The 23515-nt window shown below is 42.5% G+C and overlaps 1 protein-coding gene across 1 annotated transcript; it reads right to left on the reverse strand.

The window, feature by feature from the left end:
• Positions 1-2779: 2779 nt before the first annotated feature.
• Positions 2780-15966, reverse strand: LOC111650534 (putative ribonuclease ZC3H12C). The gene is made up of 6 exons (XM_023400424.2): positions 15884-15966; positions 8421-9314; positions 7328-7467; positions 6960-7194; positions 6173-6279; positions 2780-5988 (listed from the first exon to the last, which is right to left on the reverse strand). Exons 2-6 carry the CDS (start codon positions 9200-9202, stop codon positions 4460-4462), a joined length of 2793 nt encoding a protein of 930 aa, XP_023256192.1. The 5' UTR covers positions 9203-9314; positions 15884-15966; the 3' UTR covers positions 2780-4459.
• Positions 15967-23515: the final 7549 nt, after the last annotated feature.

A 23515-nucleotide genomic window follows, 5' to 3' on the forward strand; every position in this document is an offset into this window, starting at 1 on the left:
ATGTTGAACCACAGTAACTTCCACGTGTGGCCTTCAGTGTCAAACCCAAAACGTCTTGCACACACTGTGTCTGAAGTCACAGTCAGGAAACTCACAAGGACCAAACAATCCATGAAAGCTTGAGAAGGGCTTTTATTGCTCACTTTAACATCACACACAAGAACAGTCAGTTCACAACAGCACAGTTTCCCAGGTTCTGTAGGTATGACAGGTGTGTTTTAGGTTTCATTGAGTTCCCCCGACCCTGCAGCGTAAAGAGACCCACTCTGAAAATGACACGTTCACACGATAACAGGAAAAATGACAAACAAAGACACAATTAAAATTCGTTTTAGGGAAAGATGTTTCAACCGATTTCATTAGAAGTAAATTTTTCTTTTTCTAAAAATGCATCATTTATTTTGGCTGCACATAGAAAACTTTCAAATTCACATATCACCTTAAAGCAACACCTTTTGTTAGCATTGCACATTATGCTAAAAATTAAAATAGATACACAACACAATTTGACTTGGCTTTAATTAATACACCTTATGAATCAGCCTCAGGTGCTTATATGACAGCTTTGGGTTTTCGGCACCCTGCCCTTGGACCATCGTTTGGAATCAAACTCTTCGTCTGCACATTGAAACAGCAGCAGTGGTAAAATATTTTTATTTGATAATTCTTTTTTTTAATTTTTTACTTTTTTTTAAAATTTTTATTTGGTTTAATATAACCGCCATCGACCTGAGCAAGGGGAAACATTGGAAAGCAATAAACAGCCTTTTACGTGGCTTTGGTCCCTGAAGAGGCAGCACTTCGATCGTTTCTGTAGCAGAAACGAAGCTGTATTAAAGCACATTAGAAATAAAGGTGGGGACGAACTGCGACAAACAGGGACCTTTTGATAAAACAGCTGGATTGAAGCCCCCCCCCCCAATTCAGTTTCTATGGGACATTGTGGGAGAGCTGGCAGCACAGGATTGACCTTTACCGAAAGATGATATGTTTTTACTTAATTTGTCCAAAAGCTCTGTGATACTCTGCCAAAAAATAAATAAATAAATAAATAATTAAATAATTAGAAGGTGATGTAGTGGTGGGAAAGCCTCGACTTTTACTAGGTTTTTACTGCGGTTTTAGACGACCTTGAGGAACAGGTACAAACAAAGCTGAAGTGCAGCTTTGCTGAACTTGTGAACTCGTGACGCCTTTTTCACTGACGCCAAATTGACACGTCAAAAAAAAACTACAGGGGTAAAAAAAATAATTAAACTTGAATTCCATGAAGCTGCTTTTCAGTGTCAGGGCATCATTAACATCACGAGTAACACCTGTGCCTGCACACAGTCCCCTCGCTAACGAGGAAGCTTCCTGCCACACGTGCCAGTGGATCTTCGCTGCTAAGGCGTTAAAGTTAAAGTTAAAGGCAAACACTTCAAATATTTCAGACAGCGCTCCACTTCCTGAAAACACACACATGCACGGAGAGCAGGCAACAAACTGCAGAGGAATTACAAAGAGAACTGGAATGCAGACCTGAGGTCGGTCCACTTACACAGCACACACACATTTGGTGTGTACATTGCTAACAAAACAAACAGCTAACCTGTACGCTGTAAAAATAGCTCTTTAACAAGTTCAGTAGAAAAATAGTTTTTGCCCTCGCACACTAAATATGTTTATTTTAATATCCACAAGAATGTTAACACAACACCTTTCAACCCTGTGGCAAACACTAGCACACGGTGCCAGACCAGCAGGTTGAGAGCAGCTCAGTGATGACTGAGTCACATCAGTGTCAGGACAATAATTCAACTGACTGTTTAACTGCGTGATGGCTGAGCTCTTGTTCCTGAGATTAACACCTTTCAGATCACAGCACGGCCCGATTAGAGAAAAGTTTTCAGAGAGAGAGAGAGAGAGAGAGAGAGAGAGAGAGAGAGAGAGAGAGAGAGAGAGAGAGAGAGAGAGAGAGAGAGAGAGAGAGAGAGAGAGCTTTGTGAAAATAAAGGAGAAAGAGTGGTTACGGTGTTTAGATTCCTGGCGAGGGTGTCATTAAACATTTGGAGCCTGAGGTGCAAATTTGAAAAGCTTTGAGGCAAACTTATTATAAAGCTGTCTCTTTTTACTGCACTAATGCTCACAGTGTATCTCGGCTCTGACAGTGCTCTGAGGAAATACTGTTCTTAGGTGCAGTATGGCGCGAAGAAGCTTCAATATGTCTCATAAACACACCTTTTAATATATAGCACCTTTTTAAACCTGGTAAATTTCTGCATCATACTGCGCGTATTTTTCACCGTGCTTTGAATCGACTCATCCACCAAACCCAAACCGGTGTTCGAGGTCTCATAATATCTGAGCTACACAGTACCATGCTTTGATATATATAAACAACTGTTTCCAAAAAGTGCATCGAGACATTCTCTTCCCTGCACTTGGAAATAAAAAGGGAATAAAAAGCCCCCCTCATATAAATAAAGGCTAAGTACCAAAGGTGACAAAGTCTGCCACAAATACTCAAAATATTCAACTCGAAATATTTTTTTTTGTTTAAATATTCTCATATAAAACAATGATCTTAAAAAAGTTTATAGGATACAATTTGTATCAACAAAGAGAGGCGACATCTGGCTACTAGATATTGTGCCGACCAGGCAAGAGTTTTGGCTTTACAAACAGTTCCTCGAGCATTTACAACAATCCCATTGGTGGAGATAATAATAGTAGAAAATAACATTATTATTATTATTATTATTATTATTATTATTATTATTTCATACAGAAAACGCAGCTCAAAGTGCTTTACATTGAGAGAAGACAAGTTAAAATACTTTGAAAGAGAAGGCAAACAAAAAGAGAGAAAATATATATACTGATACTACAAAATTAATTATAATAATTAATTTTTGTTGGATAAAACAAGCTATTTGATTATTTTAATTTAGTATTTTTACTATGATTTGACATTGTATAGATTTTATGATGAATTGATCAATAAACTGATAATGAAAATAACCTTTAGTTGTAGAACAGAACATTAATAAGTTATCAGTATCTCCTCTTTAAATCTGATGTTTCTTCACCAAACCGCTGAGTTTTAATTTAACCAATGAGATTATTAGTGCCTTTAAGAAAAGTTTGTAGAACTAAAAACTACTAAAATATCTATTGGTGATCCCTGTCATGATATTGGTAACAGAAGATAAGAAGGTGTTTCCCAACTCTTGCCAGACTGTTCCTGTCTCATACTGCAAAGCTTGTGGATCTCTGTGTATTTAACAGAAGGGTACATTAAAGTCACCCCCCCCTCCCCCGTGTGAGGCAGCCGAACCCTCTGTCAAAGGAGACCCTGTGTCTCGCGCAACACACACACATACACACACACATTAAAAAAGAAATAATAAATTAACATACATTTCACATTAAAATTAAAAATAAAACCAACACTTCCACCTAAACATTTCCGGCGATGCTCTCAACAGCAGTCACCTTCATATGACTTAGAAATTTCATGCGGTTAAAAGAGGGAAAAGAACAGGGGGTGGGTTATGAAAAAAATCAGTACTGAAAGCTGATGAACTGTGAAGTCAGCTGACAGAACCTAGCAAAGGAAATAAACTGTCATTCATAAGTAAACAGCCGCTCGGGGTTTTCGGGTGGAGTTTTTGCGATCTTCTCTCGCGGGTGCCGCAGAGTTTCACTTCCCCTTGGGGGGAAATCCACAAAATGTCACCACAGCATCTGATCTGCCACCTGTTAGAGAAACCCTCGATCCGTCCGTTGAGATAATTTGAACATTAAATGCAGTAGGAATGGGGTTTTTTTTTTTTTTTTTTTTTGCAATGTGGCAGTGAAATTTTACAATTGACTCTTTTGTTTGTTTTGTTATTTTTTACATAACTCCATGTTGTCATCTCAGTGACAATTTCACTCAGCTGGAACTTACGGATTTGAGCAGTACTTATACCCTGATATGATTGCCCCTCCCAGAAAAAATAAAATAAAATAAAAAAATAAAAAAGACAGGAACAACAAAAAGTGCCAAAAACAGAATAATTTTAAATAACTTAAAATGTAACAAATAAATTAATTTCAAATGAACAACACTGTCACCCTTTACACACATTAAAAGTCTCCCTAAACACACCAGTGTCTTGACAAAAAAAGTTTAGACATGCACATTAAACCCCAACCTTTCCTGATCTTAAGTGCTGAAATAGCAGGTATATTCATGGAAAAATATGGCAATTTTTAGGATTTCCCTTTACAAAAAATACCATTAAAAGTAATGAGACAACTTCCCTGCAGTGAAAATTAGCAGTCCATTAACAGCTCGAGGAGCCGTATATCTTGTGGTTTTGGTTTGTGTGTGTTCATAACCTGACGTCAATCATGAAGATAATCGCAGGAGATACATCTGCAGAGGTGAGCCCGGTTAAGATGAAGCTGTAACTTCACCCTCCGGCTACATTCAAGACCCGTGCTGCGATTTCTCCAATAAAATTGCAGCTGCGAGCTCCTGAGGATCCATCACGTGAGGGTGTCTGGCCATCACCATCCTCACCAGATCTGTAGGGAAAATGCAACACAAGTTAACAAACATCCTCTCTCTGAGGTCCTGGTATCGACCCAAGGCGGGGGGCTCCTGGTGCTGGGGCAGTGAGGGCAGGTGGCTTTTGTGGGGAGTGATGGACGGAAGGGAAAGCTGCGGGAGCGGAGGAAGACTTGATGTTGAAAGGCCACGGGGTGATGAGTGGGCCTGCCTGCCCCAGAGAGGGTGCCGATCCTTCTCGTGGACTTCTGGATGGCTCTGGAAGGTGAACAGATCGTAGCAAGGCTTAGGGGACTGCTGGTATCGGGGCTCCCAGTTTGTCTGATGCTGTGGTTGTTGGTTTAGCCCGGCGTAGTTTCTTCTGGAATGAAGCGGCGACCCTTCGTACACTCGGGAGTCCTGGAGGCCACCTTCCTGCCAAAGGGAACCCATCAGATGGCGGCCCAGGGGAGAGCTCCGAGAGTGGGAGTGAGCAGGGGGCGGTTGGGGTGGGCACTGTGGGCGAGCTGGGAATTCCCCCGGGAAACCGCTCAGCGATGGATGCTGAAGGTGGGGAGGGATGTAGGCTGAAGGCGGTTTGAAAGGATGTGGAGAGGCATGAGAGGTCACAGGAGGTGAAGGGCTTTTCAGGCCAAAACCATGTGGTCTCTGCAGTGCTTGAGGAACGGGATAGCCGTGAGGAGCATACTGGCCCAGTCCAGGGGGGACACGGCTCGCAGGATGGTTGTACTGGCCGGAGCAGTGGTGATGGTGATGAGGATGGTGGTGGTGATGGTGGCACTTGAGCCCATCGTCTAACAGAGGGTCAGGGGAGAAGGAGTCGGAGCTGACGCTGCCTTCACTGCTACAGTCTGACGGCAGCGATCCAGCTCGCAGGTCGGCTGGGAAGAAGCATTCAGGACTCTGTGGGACCACCAGACTGAGGCTGGAGTAGGCCTTCACCAGCGAACTGTAGCCCGGCTCTGGAGACTCGCATCTGTGGAAAGTGTCAGCCTGGCTTGGTCCCGAGGCTCCAGCAACCCTGAAACTGGCCCCACCACCTCCCCCGGGGTGCTCCCATGGGTCCAGGTTTCCCGATGAAGGGGGCCCCCCCGGAGCAGGATGCCCCAGAAAGCTGCTGCTGCAGCTGCTGCTGCTGCTGCTGTTGCTTCCCCTGCGTCCTTCCACTTTGGACTGGACCCGGAGCCGGTCCTCCAGGAGGTCGCTGAAGGAGCTTCGAGGGCTGGGGTTTGGCTGTTTCTTTGGAGTTCCCCGACTCGGCTCGGCCTCAGCCGTTCCTTGACCAGAACTTTGGCTCTTCATCATCAGGGCGTCTTCCAGCAGGCCTCTGGAAGCTACTGATGAAATTTTGGCACTGGCACGGAGCTCATCAGCCACGGCACGCTGGGGCTGGCTGCCCCTTTCAGGGTGGTAAAACTTGCACTTGTGACCATATGTGCACTTCTTCCCTAAAGGAGGAAAGAAGAAAAGTGTTTCTTAGTAACATGCAGGGAAGAAAATGTTTTGTGACATCTTGGTTAGTGGATCGTATTTATATCATTTTTATCTTGTATTAAAGCACAAGTCACAGAAGTCAAACTATTACAGGTTTTTGAAAGACAGAACAGCAGAGTATATAAAAGCATGTTTTACCATATGGGCATGGCTGCTTCCTGTGTTCAGGAATAACAGGCCTCTTCCTCAGAAAGTTCTCCAGACTGGGCCCATGGCGTCCCAGTGGGTCATCTGGTGGCATGAATCTAAATACACAGTTAATAGATTAAAACTTTTGTTAATCCCAAATTAGGGTTCTTAAAAAAGCAACTTGAGTCTCTCTTTTTTTATCCTACATCAGTGATGCTCTGCAGTGAGGAATCTGAAGGTGCTTGCGTCATATTGTTGGATTACAACAGATGTGTGTGCTAGTTTTTACAGTTTATTCAAATATGAAGTTACTGCAGAGGCTCTACAGTTTGTTTAAACTGTAAGAACAATAACATTTGCATTTTAGGCGTTAAGCTGACAGAGCAACAACAGAAGCACCAATAGGTAACAAACCAACAGGTCTTCTACAGAGGACAAGTCTGTAAAACATCCCCGTGACAAAAGATCATTTAGACAATACAAAACCTGAAGAAGGTGGTGTCTAGCGTATACACAGGGGATTTGATCGCTGGGGCAAACATGAAGAGAAGTAATAAAGATCAAAAGAACAGTGGTGAGGAACTGAAAGTGTCTGATAAGTAAATAAGACATCCTCAGATAATTTCCCTTCAAAACTTTCGGACACACACTGGATGAAGTCATTTCTGGGTCACTAAGTTAAAGCTTTTGAAATTAAAGCATTTCCCTTCTGCCATGTGTCAGTTTGCTATAATCTTACAGTTTTATTTTCCTTCTCTCCAGTGGAACTCGTTCTCCTTCGACATCAGTCACTTACTTGTCATTTACAAAGGAGTACATCAGCAGACGCTCATCAATGAATTTCTTCCACTCTGGCTTCTCATTGGCTAGGTCACGGTAGTTGTCGTTGGAAACAATGATGCCGTCCGACTCGTAGGCCAGTTTGACGATGAAGCGGTCATCGTAGCAGACCACGCGGCGCCCCTGCACGCGGCGAGACGGTGTGAAGACCAGGATCTTCTCCTTCTCTAGTCGCCGCAGGATCTCTTGGTCTGAAGAAAAGAGGGTCAACAGTTAAACTTCAAAAAAGGACAAGACAAAGTTGATAAGAAGAAGAAGAAGAAGAAATCCCCGCCACAGCAGAGGACTTAGACACATTCCTTCAAAAGCTACAGCAGCTGTTACCTGTGATGAGAGCGTCAGGTCGCGACTGCTCCTTTCTCCAGGCGGGAACAAAAACAGTGATGTCACGGTGACCTCGCTCCAAGAACCAGTCCACAGCCAGCTGGATGCCTTGACACGAGAACACTTCCTTATTTCCATGACTGCAAGAGCAGAGAAAAATGTTTAAATTACAACCAGTGATGCAAAAGATAACACTGTTTTATTTTTTAAGTTTTCCAGTGGAGAGTCAGAGATAAGAGCTTGAGCTGTGGCCTGTATCACAAAGTGAGGTTAAGCTTTGGCCTGAACACTGGGAAATGCTTTTTTTAAATTATTATTATTATTATTATTATTATTATTATTATTATTATTATTTGTATTTCTTATTATTCTGTTTCATTTTTGTTTTATTCTAGTAGTTGTTTATTCTGGCTAAATACTTTAGACTTTTATATATGCATTCAAGACATTCAACTTTTAAGACATTTTTGCGACATCAGCACAAAAATATATATTTTGCTACTTAACATCTGTTTGTCATCTGTTTGTTTTCATTCTCAGCTCAATTTCAGCTGCGGTCCGTTCGTTGTTAGATTTTCGCAAGACATACTTCCTGTTTCTTAAACCACAGTAAAAGTTGAACAACACAAAAATTCCTGGCAAAAACTGACTTCTCAAAAAAAGAATATGCAGAAAACACACTTATGGCTTATTGCATTAAACCTGTTTATACTGAAACTACTGAAATATTTATCCACACATACTGTACAGGCTTTTTATGTGATGCCTGCGGGTGTGACCCTATTTTTCTTTTCGTGTGTACAGGCACCTTCCTTTGAAGATGCTTTAATTAAAGAGTTGATTAATAATCACCATGAAGCCAAACCAATGGAGACAAGAGATCCAAACATGTTTGCCCGTTTAGTCAGCATACAATCAGCAGTGTTACGGTATGTTATACGCTCATATGGTTGCTATGGTTACATAGGGTTAGTTTTGTTTTATTTAACAATTTCAAAAAAGAGATTTTCTTCATCGGTGGTTTCGTGATGGCGCAGTCATCATGTAAGATGTGGATACATGTGAGCGTAAGTATGAACCTGACATTTCTCACCTCATGGCTACGTTGCTCCCGTCCACCACAACAGGACGAAGGTTTTCTTTGTCCTCCAGCAGCTGGGATGGACACAGCAGGCGGCAGGAGTCCAGAGAGGAGTTGAAGGAGGAGGAGGATGAGGAGGTGGAGCAGGTCAAAGAGGTGGAGGGAGACTGGGAGACTGTCGGACCGCCTTGATGCTCCATCTCTGTCTTGGTTCCCAGTTTGACCAGCTCTCCCAGGACGTCATTGATAAGTGCGCCTGCGCCCAGTTTCTTCAGCACCAGCAGCACCAGCTCCTCGGGGTAGCCCAGCTTGAGGGCAAACTCCACCTTGGTGCGGCAGTCTGTAACGGGGTCAGCAGACGCTGATGTTTCTGGCTGTGTGGGGTCTCTCGGGGATCGGTTTAGAGTCAGGTCCAGCCTGACTGGCTGACAGACGGAGGAGGACTCTTGGTGGTGTAGGTGAGGCTGATCTTGATGAGGATTTTGAGATTCAGACCCATTCTGGAGTCGTTCATCTTCACTGTCGGACACGGCGCTCTCCTCGGAGAAGTTGCTGCAGCTGCTGCTGCTGCTATAGCTTGAATGAGTACTAAAACTAGTGCTGCTACTCCCAGCACTGTTACTGTTGTTACCCGGGGCACCAGCTCTGACCTGCAGGACGCCTATATTCCCAGCAGCCGTCGCAGAGCTCAGACCGCCCTGCCGCTCAGTACCTTCCACATGGAGGTAGTCCAGATCCAGCTCCAGGCTGAGGATGTGGCCTGTCCCATCCTCCAGATGGTCCTTCAGGCCCATGAAGCCGTCTCATACATCCAGCTCCACGGCCTCCGTGACCTCCCGGGCACCGAGCCGACCCCACTGTTACTGCTGATAGTTAACAGCTCACTGACTGGACCTGAAGGTGAAGCTGCAGGGAGACACAAGAAGCAACTGGTTAAACTTGAAAATATGTACGTCCAAAATTAATTCACCTTAGTTTAGCATATATATGAAACACCTCATATGATGTAATGCGCCCATTTACACCTAACATTACCATGTGATCTGTATCTGGATATCTTATCTGAAAACTGCAAGGTGTAAATGAAAGCAGAACATATTGAAACCAGGCAGCTGTCACGTCTGAAGGGTGTCTGGCTCTAAATCTAATTTTTATGAAAAAAAACGCTGCCCAGTAAGTTGAAAGTTTCCAACTCCACCTGCCTAATTTGCATATTGAGATCTCACCACACAATCGAGATAAGAAAGCTTATTTATACCACGCCTTAAACAAAAAGACCTAAGATCATGCAAAAACTGAGCTAAAACAGGAGTGAAGGGTTTGTGAAGTTTACTTACACCCAGCAGGCTTTCAAGAGTAAAGTGTAACCTCCATTACCTGCTGCTCCACTTCTGCTGATTTGCATTTTAGCAGCATTGACTTGTCAAAGAAACAGATTAGACTAGAGGCAAGACACCAGGCACCTAAGCCAAGTGATGCCAAACCACCTCACTGTAAATACATAATTACTGGAGACCATGGCCAAGATGGCCATGGCCTTCCAGTGTGTAGACATGCAGGAGCAGAACACTGCCTAAATACACACGGCTACGCTACTGATATAAACTGGCAATTTGTTTTTACAAACTATATTTCTCTGAATTCCTTAAATAGGCCGATATGTTTCATTGCAGTTGCGTGAGAATAACACGACAACATGCTTCAGTGTGGTCTTTGTAGACTCTCTTGTTACCTAATCTACGCATGCATTAATACATAACACATTAATTGGGTACATTTAATGATAACTCTACCCTGGTATATGACCTGTTACATACATGAGCAGAAGTCAGCCTCTTACTGAGTTATTGATGAATGAGTGATGAGGCTTTGACAACTCACAAAACTCAAGCCTGAAGCCCTGACACTGTAAACGTGTTATTGTGAGCAGTAATGTTTAGAGAGAGATTACAAACCAATGCATTACTTTGCTGGTGTAAGTTTTTAGTTTTCACCTCAAAATCTATCTTACCGAGAAAATGAGACAGACAGGCAGAATAAGTTCTTTCTGAGAAATGTTTGGGCCCTCCCTAAAAGAAGCGTGGGAATTGACACATTTGTAATGACAAATATAAAACCTGTTAAACCTCCTATTAAGCCGCTATACAGTGAAGTGCTGCTGCCCCAAAAACCTCCTAATGATGTGTGAAGAGAGATGTTGCCAGCACAGCGCTTTGCAGACATGGGATCTACTTGAACAACCAGCCCAGGTAGATAAAGACCCACCTGGGTCGATTAAAAGTTGCTCAGGTAGATAAAATTTAAAACTTAAATTTAAATCTTACATCAGAACGTCTTATTTCACCTTTTCTAACTAACTCATAACTAGAGGCTTCTCTTTGTGCAGCCTTGCTAGAGTCTACCAATAGTCTGCATGTGAGGCATTCAGGGGATATCTGTAAATTGTAGCTGCAGAAAACAACGCGGATGACATTCTCCCCCTAAAAGTTTTTGCTTGCACATCATCAGTCACACACTGCGCCATCCACCACAACAAGTGCATAGGTAACATATTGCATGTAAGTCCGAAGTGTGTGTGTGTGTGTGTGTGTGTGTGTGTGCGTGCATGGTGTCACTTATTGATTTTTAATACATGATTATTTCAACCACAATGAACTGAATGGTTTTACCATTTAATGTGCACAGAAAAGCAGAACGCAGAAGGTGTGGCTAATTAAACAAACAAAGAGACACAGGTGAAAACATGACCTCCTTGACGGAGTTACTTCACAGTCATACTGTAACTTTTTACAAAATGACAAGGACACACAGTGTCACTGATGTCAAATACCACACATGTTCCAGTCCAGCTTCAGCACTCTCCCTTGTAAATTCACGCTCTCAAAATAAAATAAGATTTGATACTAATGAAATTCAACAACAATCTTTAAAGCTTAAAACATGAGCCATGAAGCACCGAACACTAAAGTCAAGGCAAGGGTGTAGTTCCCCCTGAAGAACCTCTAATGGTCCTGAAAGCCCCTTTTTTTCCTCAGAGTGGGACCTGCTGGCCCCGTGGGGGTCTACGCATTGGCTGAAACAAAGGGCGAGCTGTTAGGATGGGAAATTGCTTAGTGACCCCTTAAAAAAACAACATGTGTTCCTTTGCTCACTCATCTCCACTGTATTACGGCCACACACACACACACACACATTACAACACACTCGGTATAAAATAACCATACTTTACCAAGACTTCCTTAAAGTTCCTTTATCCTCAGATCTAGTTTCAGTCCTGTGTGTTTGATGCATAGTTTTCCCTCAGTACCAAAACCGGATCTTTTGTTCTTTGTGTTGCAGATTATCAAAAATGTGAACAATGAGGGAGCTCATTCTTTCAGTTGCTCCACTTGCAAACACAAAAGCACATTCTTCACAGAGGGCTGTTTTACGAAAAGGAAACAACAGTCAAGGATCAGTCGTATGATAACTGAGTTCAATGCAGCACCTGTGACCGCTGCTATGATATGGACAGAGAGGCTGTGGGCTGGCTTTGGGTTGCTTTTGACAACAGCTCACACCACGAACTAATCAGCATCAGTGTGTTTGTGTGCAACGTTGTTTATCTGTGGAAATACCCATAAAGGATGAAGGGTACTTCCAAAGCATCACACTGCTCCCAGGATGTTGAGAAAACTATTTGAGTGCATCAGCTACTTACAACTTTGGTGTTTGTACTTTAAACTTTAAACTGCTCAGATTCAGTCTCACCGCTGTTTGAATCGTAAACAATCGTGATGTTAACTTTAATTTAATCTGACACGGCAGTGCAGAGCTTCAGACACCATGTAACTTTGCTTAAGAGCAGCACAAACTGTGGCCACAAGTGATAAATACGCACCGTATTATGTGACTGAGCTCAGAGTGTGAGAAACGTGTCTCCTGGTGAAAACAGCTATAAAGTGGTTGAAGTGAGATCTAGAACTTGATAACCTTTGTCACCACAAGCTACTGGCTATACCACACTGAGTACTGAATTGAGCAAGGTTGATTTTTAATAATAATAAATGAAGAATAACTCAGTACCTGAACATAAAATGGCTTTAAAAACACATCAAGTTTAGAAAAAATTATTCTCCACCATTCTCTGCCAGTTGGTTCAAAAGAGTTAATTTAAAAACACTGTATGCATGCATATGTGTGGCTATATTTTAGAGACAGTTGGAATGAGAGGTCTCTTGGATCTTGGACTAAAGCACCGCAAAGCAGGGGCCTCTTAATGTCCTGACCCCTCATGTCTAAGCTGCCGCACCACTGTTTGTCACCCTGAATGCCACAAGAGAGCTGGAATAATTTAGTCCGCCAACAACAAAAGAAGCACAAAAGGAAAGAGCGAGAGTGTGTGTGTGTGTGTGTGTGTGTGTGTGTGTGTGTGTGTGTGTGTGTGGGTGGGGGGGGGAAAGAAGTGTGTCTGGCTTGCCGTCCTTCAACAATGCAGCTGCCACCCAATCTGTCCTCCTGTGACGGGAGTATTGTTCTCTCGGCCTGAGCAGCGTGCACAGACGGAGGCTGGGGGGGGTTTTAAACCCATTCACCCCCCACCAACACACACACACCAACACACACACACACACACACACACACACACACACACACACACACACACACACACTGGTAATGCAGCATTCACAGCAGTCTCAGAGTCACAGGTTGCCAGACAGGATCTTTGAGGAGTCAGCAGAAATATGACAGTGACACAGCAAGTGTAAATCACCCAGTCAGAGGCAGGAAAGTTCGGCCTGTGTGATCACTGCAGTCTGAAATTATAGTATGGCAGAAAAATATGTAAAATAACTACAGTAAAAAAAAAAAAAACACAGCGCTGGGCAGAATACAGCACTCCAGAAACGATGCTGCGATGGTGAAAGAAACTCAAAAAACTGAGAAAAGGAGGCTCTGCACTCTTTTTTTAATGGCAGTGAGAAACAAAGAGATACGTGTTCAGTGTCTTCTAGTAAATGACATGAAAGTTAATCTCTTTTGTTATAGTACAACCCCTACTACAAAAGTACTATGACACTATGATGGTCTACGTTATTGATCAGATGAGTCAATCATTTCAAGCAAACAATTTTTTCTAAGAAGTTGAAAAAACACTCGCTAAAGATCCAAATTTTTATGATACATCCCTAAAATATTTAATACAAATTAATATTATTAATAATATACTCAACAATAGTTAAATAAAAAACATGAATATAAATTGTATTATTGCTGTTGAAGCTGCTGCAGAATATTTCTTTAAAATGCAGTAAAATGTATCTGTAAAAAACATGGATGAATACCAATAAATAAATAATAATAAAATGATCAATGTCAGAAATTAATGAACAACGCTAATCTATGAGCAGCTATTCTGACAAACTATTGATGCTGTTAAAATATTCATTATGAAATATTTTATAACCATTTCCTGTGCTTGAAAGCTCTGTGAAAGATTGTAGATTACTTTCACTGTGAAATTAATGTTGAGATTAAGCTCTATGGAATTAACTGCGGTACTTAGTAAAAGTACAGAAAACAGATCAGCCTCTTCGGTTTAGACCTGGACTTACAAGTTGCAGAATAAAATCAGATCGGCCAATCAGATTAGTGAATATGCAGAAACATACAGCTGCACAGGAAGCATTTGGGTAGATTCTGCCATGACAAAATGTCAAATAATGAACGTGTGGAAAGTGACACACACCCTTGATATTTCCCTATAAAATAGCACAGATGGACATAATAAGCCACCTGACACTGTTTTATGGTGTTTTATGTGCATCAAATCTACAAATCCACCATAATATTGAGCTACGTCATTTTCTTATCAATATTTTCTGTATCAATTGGTTTTTAAGAATAAATATAACTTTTTTTTTGGCCTTTAGCCTCAAAGATTCAACAGCCTTTTTTGTTGAACAAGATATTTGAACTCTAACTACATTCATTTGCAATGAATTCAGATTTGTGAGTTACAAACCTAACGTAGCAGTTTTTATTTGTCCTTAATGCTCGGGAAAAAAATCTCCCCATTTCCATAATGTTGAAAGATAACAACCATTCTTTCAATTCCTTTGGTTGATTATTCCGACATTGAGAGATGCCCCTCAACCTTTTTAATAAAAATTACTTTTGCCACTTGCCAGGGTTTTTCTGCTCATTACGTTTTATACAGACAGAAACTACGTCGTAACTCGTCTCTCAAATAACTTCTGTAGGTGTGTATGTGCGTAGAGGGAGGAGGGGCCCGAGTCCTTCCATAGTGAGCAGATGCTGCGGCCTCCACCTCAGTGACCCAGCCTGCCTGCACTGCCTCTGCACTCTGTCTATCTCTGCATGTGTCAGGATCCAGGGTTAGCCCCCTTGGGGGTATATGGAGGGATGAGCTCCCCCGGGGCCAGACCGGGGGACCAGTCCCTCAGGGCTGCCGAGCGGCTGCCATTTGCTGGCTGAGCCCAGCAGTGAACCAGTCTGCCACACCAGTGACCGGCTGGGGTGGGGGGACAAAGGGGGTGTAAGAGGGTGGGGGTGGGGGTATATATGGGCAGCGGGGGCAACAGATGCCTGCTGAAGCCACAGGGGACCTCCGTGAAAGCATCCTCCTCCTCCTCTTCCCTCCACTACGGCTTTCCTGCAACTGGTGGTGTCCAGCTTCGTCCTCAGTGATACATATCACCACTTTCTGTCATGTGACCTTTTAGGTAGGGGGCTGTGGGTGACTCTCACTTTCACCCTGAGTTGAGCAGCAGACTCTCAGTTGGTTACGTCTGGTTCTGCCTCCCTCTTCCTTACTAAACCCAGGATCAGACATGTCACAGGCCATAATGTGTGTGGATATAGTGATGAAAGTGAACTCATTGATCCTCACTGGTCCAACTCCCATCATTACAGTACTCTCTGACTGGTTTGGGATGAATGAAATTGGAGTGAAATTAAACAGCTCCTTATGTTGTGGGAGAACCCCAAGGAATCCCCCACACAAAGACTTTCAGTCTCAATTTCACTTGTGAACACACTTTATATTGTGTAGCGACACTAAAACCTTCCAAACTGAAGAATACATTTCTAAAAATCACAGGTGGGAAATATCAGGCATTGTCTGTCTATAGATGAAACAATTTGAGTGGCAACCTTCAACATGTAAAACAGATTTGAGCTACAGACAAAAGACACAAACATCACAACAACTGTTGGACTTGAAGTGTTTTTTGTCTCTGGCTGACTCATTATTCCACACATGAGCATTGTGGTCACATCTGCAAGTTGTTGTTGCTGTTAAACCCATTGACTGTGAGGTGAGTACAGACAATATAGTCAGGGAGATTTTGTGATAAAAATAATCATGATAAAGCAATGACAAGGCATGATAATGGCACTTTCAATTTTCTTTAACATGCAAAATTAGGCTAAGCCAAGCCAAACGCACATGAAAAGATAACACAAACACTTACCACACAGCTCCAAGAGAAACAGCAAGGCAGCAACACTGAGAAAAACTCCTACGATTTCTCTCCTGAAACGCTGCCTTCTGTCATTCCAGCTGCAAAGCACAAGAGTAAGACAAAACTTCAGGAGGAATTTCCAGTGATGGTGATGATAAAGTAAGCCTGGATGTATGACACAAAAAAAAAAAATCCTTTTTAAAGCAAAAAAAAATTAAGTCAAATTATAATATCCACTAGAAAGTTGGAAAAAGTAAAGGTGTCAATCCAACTGGGCTGAGCAAAATGAGTTTCCTGGTTGAGTTTAGCAGCAATCCTAAGAGATCAGAATTCAAGTCTCCTTTTTGGTTGAGAAGCAGAGTGCAGTGTCCTGAGGCTGCAGGTTCAGCAGTGTGACTGACAACAGATGGAGTGTAAGGCATCTACCATCCCCTCCTCGCACCGAGTCTGCTCCACGGACCAATACGAACGCAGAGATCCTACCACAAACACACACGTCTCACTTTCCTGTCTTCACCAAAGCTCATTCTGTACACAAACCAATCACCCATCTCTCAGCCAATAAAAAGGGACACCAAGATAAGCTAGGATAACTCCACCCCCTCCACCACAACCCCCCCACCCCAAAAACCTCACAGACACACACACACACACACACACACACACACACAAACACATACACACCACCACCACCACCAGCCCATCCGCCAGCATGAGCCATGAATGGACGAGAAGGCGTGAGCTGACAATGGTGGGGAGAAGGACACAAAGGAGGGTCCTCGGCGGGCAGCTGCACACAGACACACCATGCTCAGGGCCATTACACACACACACACACACACACACACACACACACACACACACACACACACACACAAATACAGATACATGAGGAGAAAGAGCAAGTGAAAAAAAACACAGGACCCAGAATTCAGCCCTGCGGAACACCTGGCCCACTGGGGACGGCTGCCGCCTTCGACCTCTTTGTTTCATGGGTGGGGGATTGGTTTGACTCAGACAATGAGACGAATTATGTTAAAAGTAGTGTGTGCTCCCAAAATGGGTGTTAGGAGTGCAAGTGCGTGTGTGTGGTGTGTGTGTGTGTGTGTGTGTGTGTGTGTGTGTGTGTGTGTCTGACAGAAAGTTAGCAGGTGGGGAAGGAAGCTGTGAAGGGAAAAAGCCTTCAAACTAACAAGAGGCAGAAAAGGAAAAGAGTGGGAAAAGACAGAAAAAGAGGGAAAAAAAGCAAGAGTAGGGCTTTGTTGTTTGGACACGGCCCTGACAAAATGGCGGCAACTTTTCAAAGGCCTTAGATTGTGAGGAGGGGTATTACTTTTAGGCTCAGAGGAGATTAGAAACAAAGACTGGCTGCCTGTCAGGCTGGACTTAAACAGTTCCAGTTACCAGGCCATTTCATCTTGAGAAAGGAGGAGGTTTATTATTTTTTCTAACAGTGACAATGGAACAAAACATGATTTACCCATCAACAGAGAAGAGTACAGAACAAGTGTGATAATATACCAAAAGAACCTGTCAAGAAGAAATTGAATCCTTGTCTAATTACTAAATAAAATTAGTGTAAAATGCCTGAATTTCTTGAGGATTTATCCTCCGGGAACCATGAATGAATTATTCACCCAATCATTGTTGAGATTTGAGACATTTCATTCTGGACCACAGTGGTGGACCGACTGATATTTCCATCCATACGGTCTGATCAATTTTATTCTTTAGTTAGTTATTTGATCTTATTCTTTGTTCCCAATTTAAATGACATGTTTTCATGTTGTATTAAGGCTAAGTTCTTGGACAGCTGCTTGTGTTTAGATGACGTAATATTTGCAAAGTTTTTTTTTTGTCAAATGCAAAAAAGAAAATAAATTTGGGTATTTAAAATTTTCAAATGATACTGATACTGAAGTACTTTACAGTTTGACCTTCAAATTAATTTCTCTTTGCTAGCTTCCTCATGCCTCACAGGCAGTGATGCGCATCACTTTTCCTGTTTGAAATAAACACAAGATAAACTCCAGTGGATGACGTAGGCATGGAGATGTCACAGCTGTGCCCAAACAGTATAAATGAAAGGTGATTTATGGGAAATGCTACTCATAAAATCATACAAAAATGTGAATCTATTTGTTCTTGAAGCGACCTATTAAAGCCAACTTGAAAACTCATGTTTGGGGAACATGGCGGGGGAGGGTTAGAGGGAGGAGAGTGTTTCCTGAATCAGCCATCACCTGCACCATACCGTCTACACGCCTGCTTCCAATTAGTCATCAAATCCAGTATATATATCCACCTGTTAGCCAGCATTCACTCCTTTGCCTTAGGTTCAGTTTTACATGCCTATCAGACTGTCCCCTTTTTTTTTTCCAATGACTGAGTAATGACCCCTCCCTTGAGTCTTCACTCCTGTGCAAGTTTTCTGAATTCCCACTGATGCTGTTTGGCAGAGACACCAGTTGTAATAAATAATGTCAGCTTTGGAGAGGGTTCTTGATTTAACTCACCAAACTGAGAAATAAATCTTAAATCATCTAAACCAGTCCTCACCTTACGCAACTGAAACTGTCTGCTCAGCCTGAGGAAGTTAATCCCATAGCTTGCAAATACACAGTGTGTGAGTGTGCTAACATTAATGTTTTTATTTCCCCCCTTGTCAACGACATGTATTTATTCAGGACAACATAATAGAACTGCTAAAACATCACATAATAAAGAGCACGAACAAGCATTGAGTGAACGGATAAATCACAAGCTGACTGCAAAGAATAAACAAACAATTTTGTATAATTGTAACGTTTGCAATCAGTTTTAGTTCTCAAATATGTTTATTGTTCTAATTACTCTAACCGATTGTGACACCTTTTGGCAACTTGCGCCGATGGCTTCCTGCCAGCCGGACAAACCTGAAGTAGGCCTTTTGGAAATATTCCCTCAAACAAAGGATTGTTCATTTTTATATGAACAAATGTAAATTTATGACTTAAAAGGCAGCCAAGCTTCTTCTGGAAAGCCCAGGTCTGAACATGCAAATCTGCTGGGTGTAGTTCCCATTACAGTATTAGCTACAACATGAATCTTATCAGGGTTATTTAAAGTTATTACAGTAAATGTCATTGATAGTGTATATGGACATTCTCTATGGAACAAAGATTTCTGTTCGGCCTTAACCACATGAATTTTCAAAACTTATTAGTTTACCAAACATGCCTGCAAAGTTATTGACAGTTATCTCTCCATCTACAGAGAGGGAGGATTAAATTGGCTGTAAATGCTTTTAAGTTTGTGAAAGTTACAGCCAACAACAAAAACAACTGATATTTCAGAGTGATGCATCAGAGCTGAATTTATTGAATTTTTTCTGCCAAAATAATCTCATCCGGCTGGCATGCATCAGAAACTGTGTAGAAATACTAAGGGGACACAGCAAATCACCCAATGATTTTAAATAATTTTTGGCTCATCATCATGTCACTCCGAGCCAACACCATGGTAACCCTGGATACACACAAAAACAGAAACCAACCACTGAACCTTAAGGCAATGTAAGGTGTGTATATAACACACAAAGCTACACACAAAGAGGAAAGTCTATCATATCAGAAGTAGACAACACATCGTTCCATTGCCATATGTGGAGTAAATCATAAGCACCTGTAAATTCTGTCAGTGATTTTTCTTTCAAAATGAGACCTGTTGGTGCAAGTCAGCCAGCGGCGTTATGATATCATCTTTCAACTCATCATTTAAGGTGTTTAATGATGATTTGATTTCACTTTATTATTTTTCTGAAATGTGTCTTGCATCAGAAACAGTTTGCCTGACAACAAAACAAACACTACAAATATCTGTGCTAATTCCCTTTTATCACTCATGCGCTGCATATGAATAAACCCTATGCAATAGATTCTACTACTATTTATTTGACATGACGCTATGATTGAGCAGTTCCATTATTAAACTCAGTTCCACTTTGGCATTTTAGTTAACATGCACATTAGCTCATTATGGCAACTTCACTATTATAAATCATTTTCTCAAGCCTACAAGCATTAACTGTTTACAGGAAGAAAAAATACCATAAAACCTAGGAATATAAACTGTTAAACAAAGATTAGCTTCAGGCAGTTTATTGCATTGCTTAGGAAGCTTCATAGTAAAAGCACGTCTATATCTTGTCATTAATCTTGTTTGTATCATTCCACTGTGGGTGGGAACTAAGTCACTGCAAACTTTGAAAGAAAGGAAGCTTTCATAGTATAGGTATTACAAAAATCCTATCGGTCAAACAATTAATTTATCACATTACAGTCATTTCATTACTGATTTTCCTCTCGAGCCTCTGTCCCCCTCCCCTACCCCCCCGCTCCTCTCTGACTTGCAGTGACTCCTTAATTGGGGCTCAGCTGACAGGTTTTTCCCTCGGGGAGCAGGAGCCATGTGGACCATCTGCTTCTAGTCGCAGGATGAACAGGTGTCCTGCTCCCCGCCGCCTGCCTGCACCACACCGAGCCCCTCGATCACAGCACAGCGCAGCGCTGCGCAGTGTAGCTGCTGTTTACACGAGATAAATCTGACTCGTTTTGTTTGATCTGTGTGGCAAACAGAAGAGGAAACATATGGAAATACCACCTAATCTGACAGAATGATCACAGCCATGAAGAACAGAGTCAGATAAACTCTTCGTTTGATCAATGCATCTATTTTCTAAAAGGTATCCACGTACTTTTAAGAAACTTTTCTTATATATGCAAACCCACATAATTATCCAACTGTAGTATGTACCTTTTACCTTTTTTTACGTATTTGTCAAACAAACTAAGTTACTAACTAACTGATGAATCAATGAATTTAGCTTCACATAAGTGACATGTCTTTTGAACGGGAGGAAACTGTTGCAGAAGCAGGAAACCCACACAGACACAGCTAGAACGTATGAACTCCACACAGAAAGTCATCAACCAGATTACCTGATTAAATCAATGTTATATATACAGTAAAGTAAACATCAACCATGACTTAATGCTTCTTCTCCCTCTGATAATTTCCCTATTCACCATTTCATATTTATGCAATAGTGACAGAAATGCTTAATAATAATAAATAGTAATCTTTTTAATATCTATATCTTTGTGTGTCCTGTTGATTATCTGCACTCATTTAGAACCACTGTCATTATGAGCAGCGCTGTCCAGAGAGGGACACTATAGACTTTATGCTGCTATAAAACTCATGTTTCATAGCAAATCCCTCCAGAAGAAAATTCTAGCGCGCTTGATTACGCCAAAGTCCAGAGACAGGACAGAAAGGACAGAAGACAGAGTAGGTGTGAAGATAATCCGGGCAGAGGGAACAGCAGGAAAAGAGGCTGCAGCAGCTCGGCCTTCAGCCCGCTGGGCAAACACTGATCCAGGCAGCGGGGATTACTCCAGCCCCTTAACAAGGCCTGAGAGGTGGATACAGGGAGAAGAAGAGGTTGTCCAGCTGGTATCATCCGCACACACTTTACAGGCATAATGCTATACTAACAGCCCCCACACATGCTCCTACCTATGAAGAGGGAAGCCAAACAAACCAGACCAGACCACATGGTGTGTGTGTGTGTGTGTGTGTGTGTGTGTGTGTGTGTGTGTGTGTGTGTGTGTGTGTGTGTGTGTGTGTAGAGGGGGATGGGACAGGGTCATCAGACTTTGAAGCCACAAAAGGTTGGCCTTAGGCCCAATGCCCTCTGGGTCACTTAAGGAGGCAAGGAGGCAGCATGAAAACATGTGCACACACAAACACACACACACACACACACACACACACACACATACACACACACGTGCGCGCGCACACATACCACCTGCTGTTCGCCCAGGCTCGTGTTTGGTGTAATGAAGATGGAGTGATTCAGCAGCCACACAAAGAAAGACACAGTGCTGAGATTTACCACATAACTCAGGCCAATAAAACCTCCACAGCAACCTGGTCAGCATCTGAACTGTACTCTCAGAGAGGAATGCAGCAATTAGTCTGTTCCTAATTAAACTTAACATCTTCAGTTTGCTTGTTTTTTCTGACTGAGGCTAGTGTTGCACATGCGTCCTTCAATCGGACTAGAAAGTAGTATAAGAGCAGCTACATGTGCATCTGCAAGGGAGTATGATTGAGCCCAAAACCAAAGATATTCAATGTATTATCACATAAAACGCTACAGCAGTCAACACACAAACTTCTGCCATGTGTTTGTCAGCACACAATGACGAAACACTTTCAGAAGTGTTTCTGAAGAAAATAAACTCTGCTACGACCTACGATGTTCTCTCTTCTACCAGCTTCAGTGTTTAAAGAAAAAAATTAAAATGATGACATTACCCTTAATGTTCCAGGTGCTGGGGTTCCTGGAGCACAAAGCGATTTCAAGAAGTTGATTCTAGACATAGAAAAACAGGAGATTATCCTCGGTTCCCGCTGAGAGTCAGGGGAATCTGGGACTTTTCAGCCGAATACAAACCAGGAAGGAAAAGCACTGTTTACTCATGGAGGAGCGACTAAAGAAAACATCATGGAATATCACACTCACAGCTTTACTGTTATGATCAGATGTCTTTCATAGACTACATACAGCGAGTCAGACACACACACACACACACACACACACACACACATACACACACACACACTCTCTCTCGCTCTCTGTCACACACACAAAATTCACAGCACCCTGATTAAGTCATGATAGATCGTCCCCACAGGGCCTGGCCTATTGAGTTTGTGTGCATGTGTGTGCGTGTCTATGGTGTGTTTTAGCGAATTTCCACATTTACATATATCCTGGTGCAGGCTTGTGCATGTGTGTGTGTGTGTGTGTGTGTGTGTGTGTGTGTAAGGGTGCGTAAGTGCGGTCATGCGTCTGACTACGTGCAGGTGCGTGAAAGTGTGTGTGTGACATTAGGGCGAGTGCCAGGTCAGCGGGGTCAGCGAGGAACAAAAGCCCGGAGCAGCTCCCAGCTGCCGGGCCAAACGTCATCCAGCACTACCCCACCCCTCCCATCCCCCTTCCTTTTCAATGGGAGCGTGCCGCTGTCCTGCTTCTGCTGACACATGCACATTTACACATACACACACACACACACACACACACGAACATACAGACGCACACATGTCCCGCCTGGCAGTCCACAGTCATGTCTAGAGCTCAGTGCAGCAGGCAAAGGGGGTAAAAGGTCACATGAGGACATATGCAGAGCATGCATGGATGCAAATGCTCAACACTGACCGACATCTGAGAACCCTGTCTCCTAGAGATTATACTTGTATAATACATGGTGCTAATTTGTTTTGCCAATCACATTTTATAGGAAATGTTATTTCTTGTAGAATAACTGCCACATTTTTTACCACTGGACTTGGAAGTTGTAGGGACGCGGTCTGGATCGATACCGCTGGATCTCGATTTCGATTGAGTCCTACTTTTGGTTTATGCAACAAAAGCACTTTCGTTATGAACAGGATAGGAAGATCTTGGTTTCGGTTTTTTGCATCTTTGCAAAAAAGTTAATTAAAATGTTTTTTCACGGGGCGCCTCAGTAGTAAAACTTGAAGGCTTAGTCCTAACTACAGCAGCCCAAGTAACCCCCCCCCCCCCCC

The sequence above is a fragment of the Seriola lalandi genome, unplaced genomic scaffold (assembly GCF_002814215.2).
Source record: "Seriola lalandi dorsalis isolate HSWRI2012SDOR001 ecotype SW California unplaced genomic scaffold, Sedor1 jcf7180002052459, whole genome shotgun sequence".
NCBI classification, from domain to species: domain Eukaryota; kingdom Metazoa; phylum Chordata; class Actinopteri; order Carangiformes; family Carangidae; genus Seriola; species Seriola lalandi.

Excerpts from the sequence above, each read along its gene's own strand:
- LOC111650534 (XM_023400424.2), bottom strand. The coding sequence starts at position 9,202 with ATGGGCCTGAAGGACCATCTGGAGGATGGGACAGGCCACATCCTCAGC. Across the intron at positions 7,468-8,420 it reads GGGAGCAACGTAGCCATGAG|TCATGGAAATAAGGAAGTGT; the intron begins GTGAGAAATGTC and ends CTGCTCTTGCAG. Across the intron at positions 7,195-7,327 it reads ACCTGACGCTCTCATCACAG|ACCAAGAGATCCTGCGGCGA; the intron begins GTAACAGCTGCT and ends TCTTTTCTTCAG.